Source organism: Astyanax mexicanus, chromosome 15, assembly GCF_023375975.1.
Source record: "Astyanax mexicanus isolate ESR-SI-001 chromosome 15, AstMex3_surface, whole genome shotgun sequence".
Classification (NCBI taxonomy): Eukaryota; Metazoa; Chordata; class Actinopteri; order Characiformes; family Acestrorhamphidae; genus Astyanax; species Astyanax mexicanus.
In genome coordinates, this window is record NC_064422.1 from 42,546,437 (window position 1) to 42,557,447 (window position 11,011).

An 11,011-nucleotide genomic window follows, 5' to 3' on the forward strand; every position below is an offset into this window, starting at 1 on the left:
AAAGCTTGGCTTTGTGTGCTGGTGTTTGTACTGTGCTGAATATTTATCTGCTTCACTTAGAGCACACCCAGGTCCACCTCAGCACACAGGTACACGCCCACTACGGTCACCACAGCCATTCAGAACCAGTGACTCACCACAGGCATACACACACACTACAGTACACTGACTTTCACCTTCCCAGATACTGCACACTTGTCCTAGGAGAAACAGCTAGAGGTAGGCAGGTAGACAGGTAGATAGATAGGTAGATTGGTAGATAGATCATTTTGCACATGATTAAAACAAGACTTTTGCCTTTTTCAACCGTAAAGATTTAAGGGGTAAGTGTAGGAAGGTAGGTAGACAGGTAGGTAAACAGCTACACAGATGTGTAGGCAGCTGCACAGAAACTTAAACAGATAGAGTTCCTACCTGTCGACAGGTAGGTAGGTAGATAGGTAGGTAGATAGGTAAGTACACAGGTGTATACACACCTCAATGCACTTGGTTTCACTTTTCCAATCACTGCAGACCTATCTTTAATTAAAAAAACGAGAGGGAGAAATATCAAGAGGTGCAGGACCTATGTAGACAGGTAGGTAGATAGACATACAAGTAGACAGGTAGGTAAGCAAGTAGGTAGGTACCTGTAGAGAGGTAGACAGGTAAATTGGTAGGTAGGTAAAGAGGTAAATAGGTAGACAGGAAGGAAGATAGGTAGGTATTCAGATACACAGGTAGGTAAAAAACACAGATAGGTGGATAGGTAGGCTTGACAGGTAGGTGGGTAGTTAAGTAGGAACACAAGTAGGTAGGCAGATAGGTAGACAGATAAACACAGATAAACAGGTAAACAAGTATATAGGTAATCAGGTAGGTCGGCAGGTACACAGCTTTGTAGGTAGACAGGTAGACTACCTACCTGTACAGAGGTAGACAGGTAGGTCGGTCAGTACACAGGTTAGTAGGTAGGTAGACAGGGAGGAAGACCGGTAGTGAGGTATTCAGATACATAGGTAGGTAGGAACACAGGTAGGTGAATAGGTAAACTTGACAGGTAGGTAGTTAAGTAGAAACACAGGTAGGTAGGTAGGTAGGCTGGCAAACAGGTAGATAGATAGATTAGCAGGTAGGTAGGACAGCAGGCACACAGCTAGGTAGGTGGGTGGGTAGACTACCTACCTGTACAGAGGTAAACAGATAGGTAGGTCAGTGGGTAGGAAGATAAACAAGTAGACAGAAAAGAAGACAGATAGGTAGGTATTCAGATATATAGGTAGGTAGGAACACAGTTAGGTTAATAGGTCAATTTGACAGGCAGTTAGGTAGGTAGGAACACAGGTAGGTAGATAGGTAGACTTGACAGGTAGTTAGGTAGCTAGAGCAAAGGTAGGTTGATAGGTAAACTTGAAAGGTAGGTAGGTAGGTAGTTTGTTAGTTGATAGGTAGGTAGAAAACAGTTAGGTGGATAGGTAGACTTGACAGGTAGGTAGGAACACAGGTAGGTAGGTAGGAACACAGTTCGGTTAATAGGTAGATTAGACAGGTAGGTAGTTAGGTAGCTAGAATAAAGGTAGGTTGAAAGGTGAACTTGAAAGGTAAACTTGAAAGGTAGGTAGGTAGGTAGTTTGTTAATTAGTTAGGTAGGTAGAAAACAGTTAGGTGGATAGGTAGACTTGATAGGTAGGCAGTTAGGTAGGTAGGAACACAGGTAGGTAGTTAGAAAAGAAGAAGAATGAAGTCTGTAACAGCAGAAGCTGAAGGACAGGAGCTGACTGAGTTTGAGTCTGAGCTGAGAGAAGGTGAGATGAGAACTGAAGATGTTCTGGACGTTGTGGATTGTGAGGATTGTGAGGATTGTGAGGATCACTGTCAGAACGCTGATGGACGTTTGGATGATGTGGACGGTGATCAGGGCTCCGTGTTGCTCTGGGTACCCACTGGCCGTCGACTCGTCTCCGGGCTCCTGGGGCTGAACGTGGTGCTCCTGGGAGCCGCGCTGGTGGCTGGAGATGCTTTCCACCCTGAAGGTTTGCACCACCAGGAGCCGGAGGTGTTTCTGCTGCTGCTGATGGCGCTGAGCGTGGCGTGGATGCTGTGGTACCTGCTTTGGGCACGGAAACAGCCAGGATTACCCCCACACACGGACCACCATGCAGGGGGCATCACTGTTACTGGTATTAAAGCGAGTTTATTCTGCCTTTTTGGAGTAACTGTGAAAAAATATATATTCTTAATTGTACTTAAAACATATTATGCTGTAACAGATTTATGTACTTACTTAAAATATATTAAAAGTACATTAATATTATGCTTTCATCAAATGTTTGAAAGTAAACTTTGATCATACTTTTTTAAAATTACAATATAGTGTGTTTAAAAAAATAGACTACTTTAAAGTACACTTTTAGTTTAATGTAATAATGTAAAAATATACTTTTGTACGTTTTTAGCAAAGTGTGTTAAAAACAGCTGTTACAAAAAAAATCACTTGAAGTATGTATCATCTAACCTTTTAGAAAAACAATTTATTACAATTTAAAAAATTTAAAGGAAATTGGTAACATGCAAAAAAAAAGTAATTATAAAATATATAGTATATTAAAATATATATTTTTATAACCAACGAAGTATACTAGAAGTGTGCTCCTTAAAAAGACAGGAACAAGAAGCATATTTGTGCTCTAATGTAAATATATCACATATATTTAACATCGATTCTTAGGACATTTCTAATATACCTGGTGTATAATAAATAGTGATACAGTAGTAATTCTAACTCATTAAATGTATTATAATTTTACTGTTCACATATTTAATATATGAGGTTACATACATAAAGTAGTTTAAATGTTTAAATGTTACTCATTTAAATATAATTAAAATAGTTCCATTTTAGTACAGTTAATAAGTATACTTAGCACAATTTAAGTAAGACTTTTGTACTATTTTTTATACTGTAATTAAAGTATCAAAAGTACAAAAAAGTTGTTCTATTTTAGTTCTCTTTAAATATACTGATTAATAATAATGTGGCTACAAGAACACTTTAGTGCACTATAGTATAATAATGCTTAAAGCTCACCTTCCGTCGTTTTTTCTTTCATTTTAAAATGTCTAGTTGTGGTCTCTAGTATGAATGAATGACATGTGAGCCGTTTTTGTAAAAAAAAAAGTGCTCAGGTGTCTCTGTATAGCTCTTTTTTAAAGGACTGTTTTAGGGGTGTGTCCAAAATGACCGGATTCCAGCTTTGCTCATGAATATTCATACATGCAAACAGCATGCAAATATCTCTCCTCTGATTGGCTAGGAGCACTGCGACGACCCTCCACCGCTCTGCCGCTCACTGCCTCCCACCTCCTAACTGATGAGCGGTGATGTTGCGTCACTTCAGCTCCGCCTCTGGGAGTTTCTCGAGCCAAGGTGGGCTGGTCTGTGAGTTTCTGCCTACGTAGGCAGAAAGATAATTCAAAATTCACCCGTTTTTCGGAGGGGGGGAGGGGGGATTTCTTTGCTTAGCTCCTGCAGACAATGGGGGCTGCAAAACAGTTTAATGTGCAGGTGTACACATTCAACTCGGAGAGACCTACTGTATTCCACAAAAAACAAGAAAAATCGGATTTTCGCGGAAGGTGAGCTTTAATATCCTTTAATCTACTTTTTTTCACTAGGGTCTACTGTACAGTGAAGGCTTTGTTTTAAACTATACAGCAAAAAGTCATGTTGAATTAACTCCTAACACTTTTAAAATGGTTAAAAAATAGTTAAACACTGCGCCAAAGTTCCTTTTTAACTCATATTTCTATTGTTTTAATTCTCTAAATTGTTACATAGCTGTAATTACTAATTTCTTTCTTGTGTGTGTGTGTGTGGGGGACAGTGGTGTTAATGCTGTTTGCAGGCTTCAGTCTGTTGCTGTGTGTGTTCATGATGGTTCATAACGTGCTGATGAAGGACTGTCACCCATCTGCTCGAGTTCTTCTACCGTTCATTCAAACTCCATTCCTCTGCCTCCAGGTGAGCAGCATTATATGTAACATGGTGAGAATGGTCTCAATTTGACCAGCTATCAAATTTACTTCTTTTTAATTGAGCTAAACTGCTGATAAGGCTCAGTATAATCTGATATATTCACCAGATAATACACTGCTATGATCAAACACGGTCTCTGCTGCTGCTCCATGCTGTTTACACACTAAGAGCGCTGTCTGTGCAGCATTCACTGCTCACATCTGTGCTGCATGTTTTATTGAAAACACTGTGTTTAAAAGCACAGCTATTTTTTAGCATTCTGTGTTAAAGCAGCTTCACACTTCAGTACAGATATACACACTGGAACACAGAATCTTCTCACTATATTTACTTTCACATTCCCGCGCCAGACAGCTCTGACCAATCAGAGGAGACGATGTGCTCAGGTGGTTTATTGGAGCACATTTTGGTGCGTTTAGGTTTTTATGCCTGTGTGAAACCAAACCAAACAGAGGGAGAAACACTTCAAATAAACTATAACTCATCAACTGATCCGGATCATAGAAACTATAGAACAACTACAGGTGTGAAAACGCTCTTTTATACTCAGATAATTCTAAATTTCTGATTCAGAAATCTTTACAACCAAGCTGAGATGTTTATAATAAAGTAAAAAAAGTTTCCACTATCCAATTTATCATGCATTCTTTATTCCAGAGCCCCACGTTGGTTTTATCTCCCCTCAAACATACACAACAAGTATATACTAGTATGTTTAATCAACACCACTAATATAAATATAATTTAATGTATTTTACAGTTCTTACAGTCATTCTGGCTTCTATAAATAGTTCATTATTTTGAGACCGTATATTAGAACTTTGAAAAAGATTTAGTTAGTTGTAAACTTAAAGAAGAAAAACTTAAGCTGTCCACTTTGTCAAATAGTAAAATATCATGATGAAATATACTATATATATATATGTTTAAAACAGAAGTAGAACATTCACCATGAACAATTTAATATGTCTAGATGAACCATGTTTCCTCCAAATGACAATTTTCACAGCAAGCTGCATTCAGGGTGGACAAAGTCATTTTTAGTCAGTTGTTGTAAAAAATTGACTGAACAGGGTGGATAGTGCATGACCGGGAATAAAAAAGTGGAAATGAAAAAAGTCATTAAGGTGGAGAATATGATTTATGTGTAGTAAAACACACAAAAAAATATATAATGACCCAAATGATATCTTCAAAATCTAACAGCAGTTATTTGGCTTTTCTTACAGACCTATCTGCTGTGGGCTCACTCCAAAGACTGCATCCACAAACACAGAATCCTCACAAGGTACTACCTCTAACCATCTCCACCTCACCGCCTCTGTTAATCCTGTGGCTTCAGAATGGGAGAATAGTGCTAGTAGGGGTTAGTGGTTGGTGTGGTGCAGTGGATAACATCACTGCCTGCCAGTGAGCTACCATGTGGGAGACTGGGGTTCAATTCCAGGTCTGGGTGACTGAATGCTGAGCTACACCAATAAGAGTCCTTGGGTAAGACTCCTAACAATACATTGACCCAACTCTGTAATATGTATAACGTTGTAAGTCGCTCTGGATAAGATCGTCAGCTAAATGCCGTAAATGTAGAAATGTGGTTATAAATAGATTTTTTACCTATTTTCACTTTTTGACATGAGGTGAATCTGGTAGTTCTAGCAGTAGTTTTTTTTACATTTGAATGTAAAAAATGGACCAAATGGACCAAAAGAAATTCCCTGAAACACTCCTGTACCCTTATGCCATTACCATTTGGCATAATCGTAGTATATTTATTGTACAAAATCATATAGTGGAAATGATAGCATACATTATAATATAATTTAATGTAATAATTGTGTGTCCTTGTGTTTTAGGTCTGGTCTAATGCTGATCCTGTGTACAGATATCCTGCTGTGGTTGAGCGCAGTAACAGAAGATTCCATTCATATGGAGATCGAGCTGGAGAGACAGTACAAACAGCCCATCATCAGAGCACAGTTAGGTACATTCACCCTCAAAACCTTCTTTTGCCACTTTATTAGAAACTCCTTTTTTAAAGCTCCATAAACTTAATTCCAAATTATCTGAGGTTCCTCTGTTCAATCAGACACAGTGATTCCTAAATTCACCAAAATTTAAGGAGCTTAGAGTGGTCTGGAGCTCTCTCTATAATCTGAGGATCGCTGGTTTGAATTCCAGGTCATGCTGCTTCTCCATCAGCAGCCAGAGTCAGAGAGAGAGAGAGTACAGTAGGTCATGCTGCTTCTCCATCAGCAGCCGGAGTCAGAGAGAGAGAGAACAGTAGGTCATGCTGCTTCTCCATCAGCAGCCGGAGTCTGAGAGAGAGAGTACAGTAGGTCATGCTGCTTCTCCATCAGCAGCCAAAGTCAGAGAGAGAGAGTACAGTAGGTCATGCTGTTTCTCCATCAGCAGCCAGAGTCTGAGAGAGAGAGAGAGAGAGAGAGAGAGAGTACAGTAGGCCATGTTGCTTCTGCATCAGCAGCCAGAGTCTGAGAGAGAGAGAGAGTACAGTAGGCCATGTTGCTTCTGCATCAGCAGCCAGAGTCTGAGAGAGAGAGAGAGTACAGTAGGTCATGCTGCTGCTCCATCAGCAGACGGAGTCTGAAATATTATGTTTCTTTTTTTTCTTAGTGATCCAGACTAAGAAGGAACACATAAGGAATCATGTAGTAACTTAAAAGTGTTAAGCTAACCAAAGTACTCATCTGTTTTTGAGGCTGGTAACTCTGATTAACTTAACCTGTTCAAAAGATTCAACCCTTGCTCCTCTTACCCTGGTGCGGTCCTGATGAGTGCCAGTTTCATCATCATAACTTTTGTATGTTTTTCTTTTTTTTTGCGACTACGCTTAATACTTTTTTAAATTTCTTGAAATTCTTCTTTTCGGATTGACTTCACTTCTTACACTTCTTCTCAAAGTCATTTTATTTCTTTACTTAGTTGAGTAGTTCTTGCTTCCCTGTATACCTGTAACTTTCCTCCTTACTACTTTACAACTGATGCTCTCAAACACTTTATTAAGAGGCGAGAAATTCAAATTAAATTAACTCTTGATGAGTTCAGCACAGCTGTTACCTGAAAGCCTGAATTCCAGTGTTGTAAGATATGAGAGCAAGTTACCATTTCCTTGATTGCAAAGAGTGACTTCATGCAGTTTTATATTGATTTCCCCGTGTTTTATTAGCTTTTCCACTTTGTCATATGGACGTCTATTTAAAACGTTAATTGTAATCTACTCATTTTACTGTTTTAGACGAGGACGAGGGCATCAGAAATGCCTCAGATTGCCACTGTGGAAAGCAGCCGGTGTGCGGATCTCTGCGAAAAGGCTACGAGGTGCTGTACCCCTTCAACATGGAGTTCAGCCTGCTGGCGGGGTGCATGCTCTACGTCATGTGGACGAACGTGGGCCGTCACGTGACCGGCACTCACTCGGGTCACGCCCAGAAGATCACCATGCGGATTGTGCACCACGGGGGCATCCTGCTGGGCCCTGTGCTGGGGCTGCTGGTTCTGATCACGGGGGTGGTGATCTTCGTGCTGTACCAGGTGTGGGTGGGTCAGCGGGGGAGGCGGCTCAGGGCCTTCCTGCTGTTCTACGGTTTCCACCTGAGCGTTATGCCGTTTATGGCGCTGTGCTCGCTGGTAGGCATGCTGGTGTACCGCCGAAAAGAGAGGCTGCCCAGCAGGGGGCGTGACAGGAAGCACGAGGACCCGGCGGTGAAGAACCCGACCCGTAGCCTGGACGTGCTGCTGCTGGTGGGGGCCGGACTGGGCCAGCTCTCTCTTTCATATTTCTCCCTGGTTGCTGCTCTCGCTGAGGGACCCAGAGGCATTCTGGGAAGTCTGGATCTGTCGTTTTCGCTGCTGAGCCTGCTGGAGCTGGTCCTCCAGACCATGTTCATCATCCAGGGGCTGCAGGAACACACACATCCACACCAGAACACACACTCGAGTCGAACCGGGAAAGAGGAGAAGGAGTCAGCAGATGGGAAGGGAGCTTTTAAGGTCAGTACAATTTTACATCCTAAAGCTTGTTAAAAACTCTGCCATGTTAAAACTGGACTTATGAAAAAAAAACTAATTTGGCTAATTCATTTAAGACATTCGATTAATGCTAATTTAAAGGGAACATATTATACCTGTTTTTGCACAAGTTAGAATACTGTACTCTATAGTTTATACATGTTCATTTATACAAAATTACTATCATATGAAGATCAAGCTCATATCGGCTCTAATCTCACCAGTTTTAGTCCCTTTCAGAATGAGCCATTTAAGGGCTCTGTCACTTTTATGCAAATAAGCTGTTGCACCCATACCATTCATACTGATTTTGCTATTTATAGGTATATAAACTCCAAATAAAAATATTGTCATTTAGAGCATTTATTTGCAGAAAATGAGAAATGGCTGAAATAACAAAAAAAGATGCAGAGCTTTCAGACCTCAAATAATGCAAAGAAAACAAGTTCATATTCATTAATATTTAAGAGTTCAGAAATCAATATTTGGTGGAATAACCCTGTTTTTTAATCACAGTTTTAATTTCATGCATCTTGGCATCATGTTCTCCTCCACCAGTCTTACACACTGCTTTTGGATAACTTTATGCTGCTTTACTCCTGGTGCAGAAAATTCAAGTAGTTCAGTTTGGTGGTTTGATGGTTTGTGATCATCCATCTTCCTCTTGATTATATTCCAGAGTTTTTCAATTTGGTGAAATTAAAGAAACTCATCATTTTTATGTGCTCTCTTATTTTTTTTGTCTAGAGCTGTATATGCAATACCAGTTGCAATAAACGATTGGACACACCTTTTTATTCAATGTTTTAATTTCTATACATTATAAATGAATAGTGAAGTGATTCAGACTATGAAGGAACACATAAGGAATCATGTAGTAACTTAAAACAGTGTTAAACAAACCAAAATACTCAAAATACTGTGAAGCAGCATTTAGATGCTCTTATCTAGGGAGCTGTTAACTTGTGGTTTCTGAAGCTGGTAACTCTGATGAACTTATCCTCATGACTGAGAAAATGTAGAGTTGTGTAAAGCTGTCATCTTAGCAAGAGTTGCTACTTTGGAGAATGTAAAATACAATTAAAAATGTAAAATATAAAATAACACTTTTTTTTAATTAAATTCCATAAATAAATGGTGTAAATGGTGTATCTCCTGTGTGGAGCAGATGGAGAAGATAGCTGAAGGTGCTGCTGGTTCTGCTGATATGGCTGAAGGAACAGCGTTCCTACAGAAAAGCAGTGATGCTGAAGCGCCCCCTGCAGGAACACCTGGACAAAACACTCATTCCTGGAGCAGGAGGACGATTCAGGAGATCTGCGCCTTCCTCATTCTATCCAACGTCATGGTGAGAGAGAAATAGAGAGAAAGAGAAACAGAGAGTGTATGGGTGTGTTTTTGAATTAACAAAAAAAATGTTAAAAACACACCACCATAAGTTTTAGGACATCCATATTGTTTAATAGTCCAGTATCAGTGCTGTACGATCCAGACATGATGTATGTAGAATTATTCTCTGCATTGCCGAAACTGAGACTTATTTCTAAGAGTTTTTATTTATTCAGAAAAAGGTTTATGCAAGAGTCTAAACTTTTGCACAGCAATCAAATCCTCACAGCAATACTAAAGCAAGTCCAAAATCTAGTGCAAAGCCTGTTTTTAAACAGTAGAGACAGTTACTGCAACCAAAAAAAATGATGATCTGCTGTTTGAGGTCTAGTGTGAAGTTTCCACCAATCAGTGATGGTTTGGAGAGACATGTCTGATATCTGCTGGTGTTGATCCACTGTGTTTTATTATCAAGTCTAAAGTCAGTGCAGTTTTGTTTTCCCACAAAATCTTACAGCACTTCATGCTTCCCTCTGCTGAGAACAACTTTTATAGAGATAAGGATTTTATTTTCCGGCAGGACTTGGCACACTGGCCACACTGCCAAATGTACCAATTGCTAATATATAATATTCTAATTTTCTGAGACACCGATTTTTAGGATTTGAATTGGCTGTAAGCCATAATTATAATCAACAATAAAATAAACCCTTAAAATAGATCACTCTGTGTGTAATACATCTATATAATATATATGTAACTGTGATGTATCTGTGTGTAATACATCTATATGAATTTCACATTTTAAACTGAATTACTAAGATTATCAAAGTAACTTTTTAATAATATACATTTTTTTTGAGATGCACTTTTGTCCATTGTCAGTTCTGATTGGTACTTTTGTGTGTGTGTGTGTGTGTGTGCAGCTGTGGGTGATTCCAGCGTTCGGGGCCCACCCTCAGTTTGAGAGTGGTTTGGGGAAGCAGTTTTACGGGTTCTCAGTGTGGTTCGTGTTGGTGAATCTGGGTCAGCCGCTCACTGTGTTCTACAGGATGCACTCGGTTGGAGCTCTGATGGAGCTGCTGATCTTCGCATGAACTCAAAAACACATTTACCTTATTGCTCTATAAAATGCTGTGTATTGTTACTGTCTCTATGTAAAGAAGTTCCAGTGCTAGGTATTATATATCTATTTAGGCAGTACTGTATACACTGACAGACAGACAGACAGACAGAAAGATAGATAGATACCATTGCAAAAACATTTGACACAATTAAAAAAACTCCTTATAGTTAAAATATAAATATTTTTTAAAAGCAGTCAATTCTGTGATTGTTTTGCTATTTACTGTATGTATTTTTAATTAGAGAGTGACTGATTTAGGAATTCACATGTATATATTTGCTGACATTTCATTCACATTTTTCTCATTTGTTTTCCTTAAAGGCTCTGGCAGTTTGCTTCTAAAATTTGTACACTGGATTTTCTACTATTTGCTACTATTTTATTGACTGGACTGGAAGACCTTCAATGGCAAATATAAAGGGAAAAAAGTGGGGTTTCTTAATCTTTTGACCGTTACTGTACACCTCTTTTTGAGTCTAATAACAAATATCGCATTTGTTTTAATTTTCATCCCT

At 39.3% G+C, this 11,011-nt stretch overlaps 1 protein-coding gene across 1 annotated transcript; it reads left to right on the forward strand.

Moving 5' to 3' along the window:
- The first annotated feature begins 203 nt into the window (after positions 1 to 203).
- LOC111192622 (proton channel OTOP3) lies at positions 204 to 10,620 on the forward strand. The gene is made up of 7 exons (XM_022670301.2): positions 204 to 2,159; positions 3,864 to 4,000; positions 5,245 to 5,303; positions 5,869 to 5,996; positions 7,269 to 8,023; positions 9,210 to 9,389; positions 10,297 to 10,620. Exons 1-7 carry the CDS (start codon positions 1,718 to 1,720, stop codon positions 10,465 to 10,467), a joined length of 1,872 nt encoding a protein of 623 aa, XP_022526022.2. The 5' UTR covers positions 204 to 1,717; the 3' UTR covers positions 10,468 to 10,620.
- The last annotated feature ends 391 nt before the right edge of the window (positions 10,621 to 11,011 follow it).

Bases quoted from the DNA above. Each gene is read 5' to 3' on its own strand.
- LOC111192622 (XM_022670301.2), top strand. From the start codon at position 1,718: ATGAAGTCTGTAACAGCAGAAGCTGAAGGACAGGAGCTGACTGAGTTT. The intron at 2,160-3,863 runs GTATTAAAGCGA...TGTGGGGGACAG, and splicing joins AGGGGGCATCACTGTTACTG to TGGTGTTAATGCTGTTTGCA. The intron at 9,390-10,296 runs GTGAGAGAGAAA...GTGTGTGTGCAG, and splicing joins TCATTCTATCCAACGTCATG to CTGTGGGTGATTCCAGCGTT.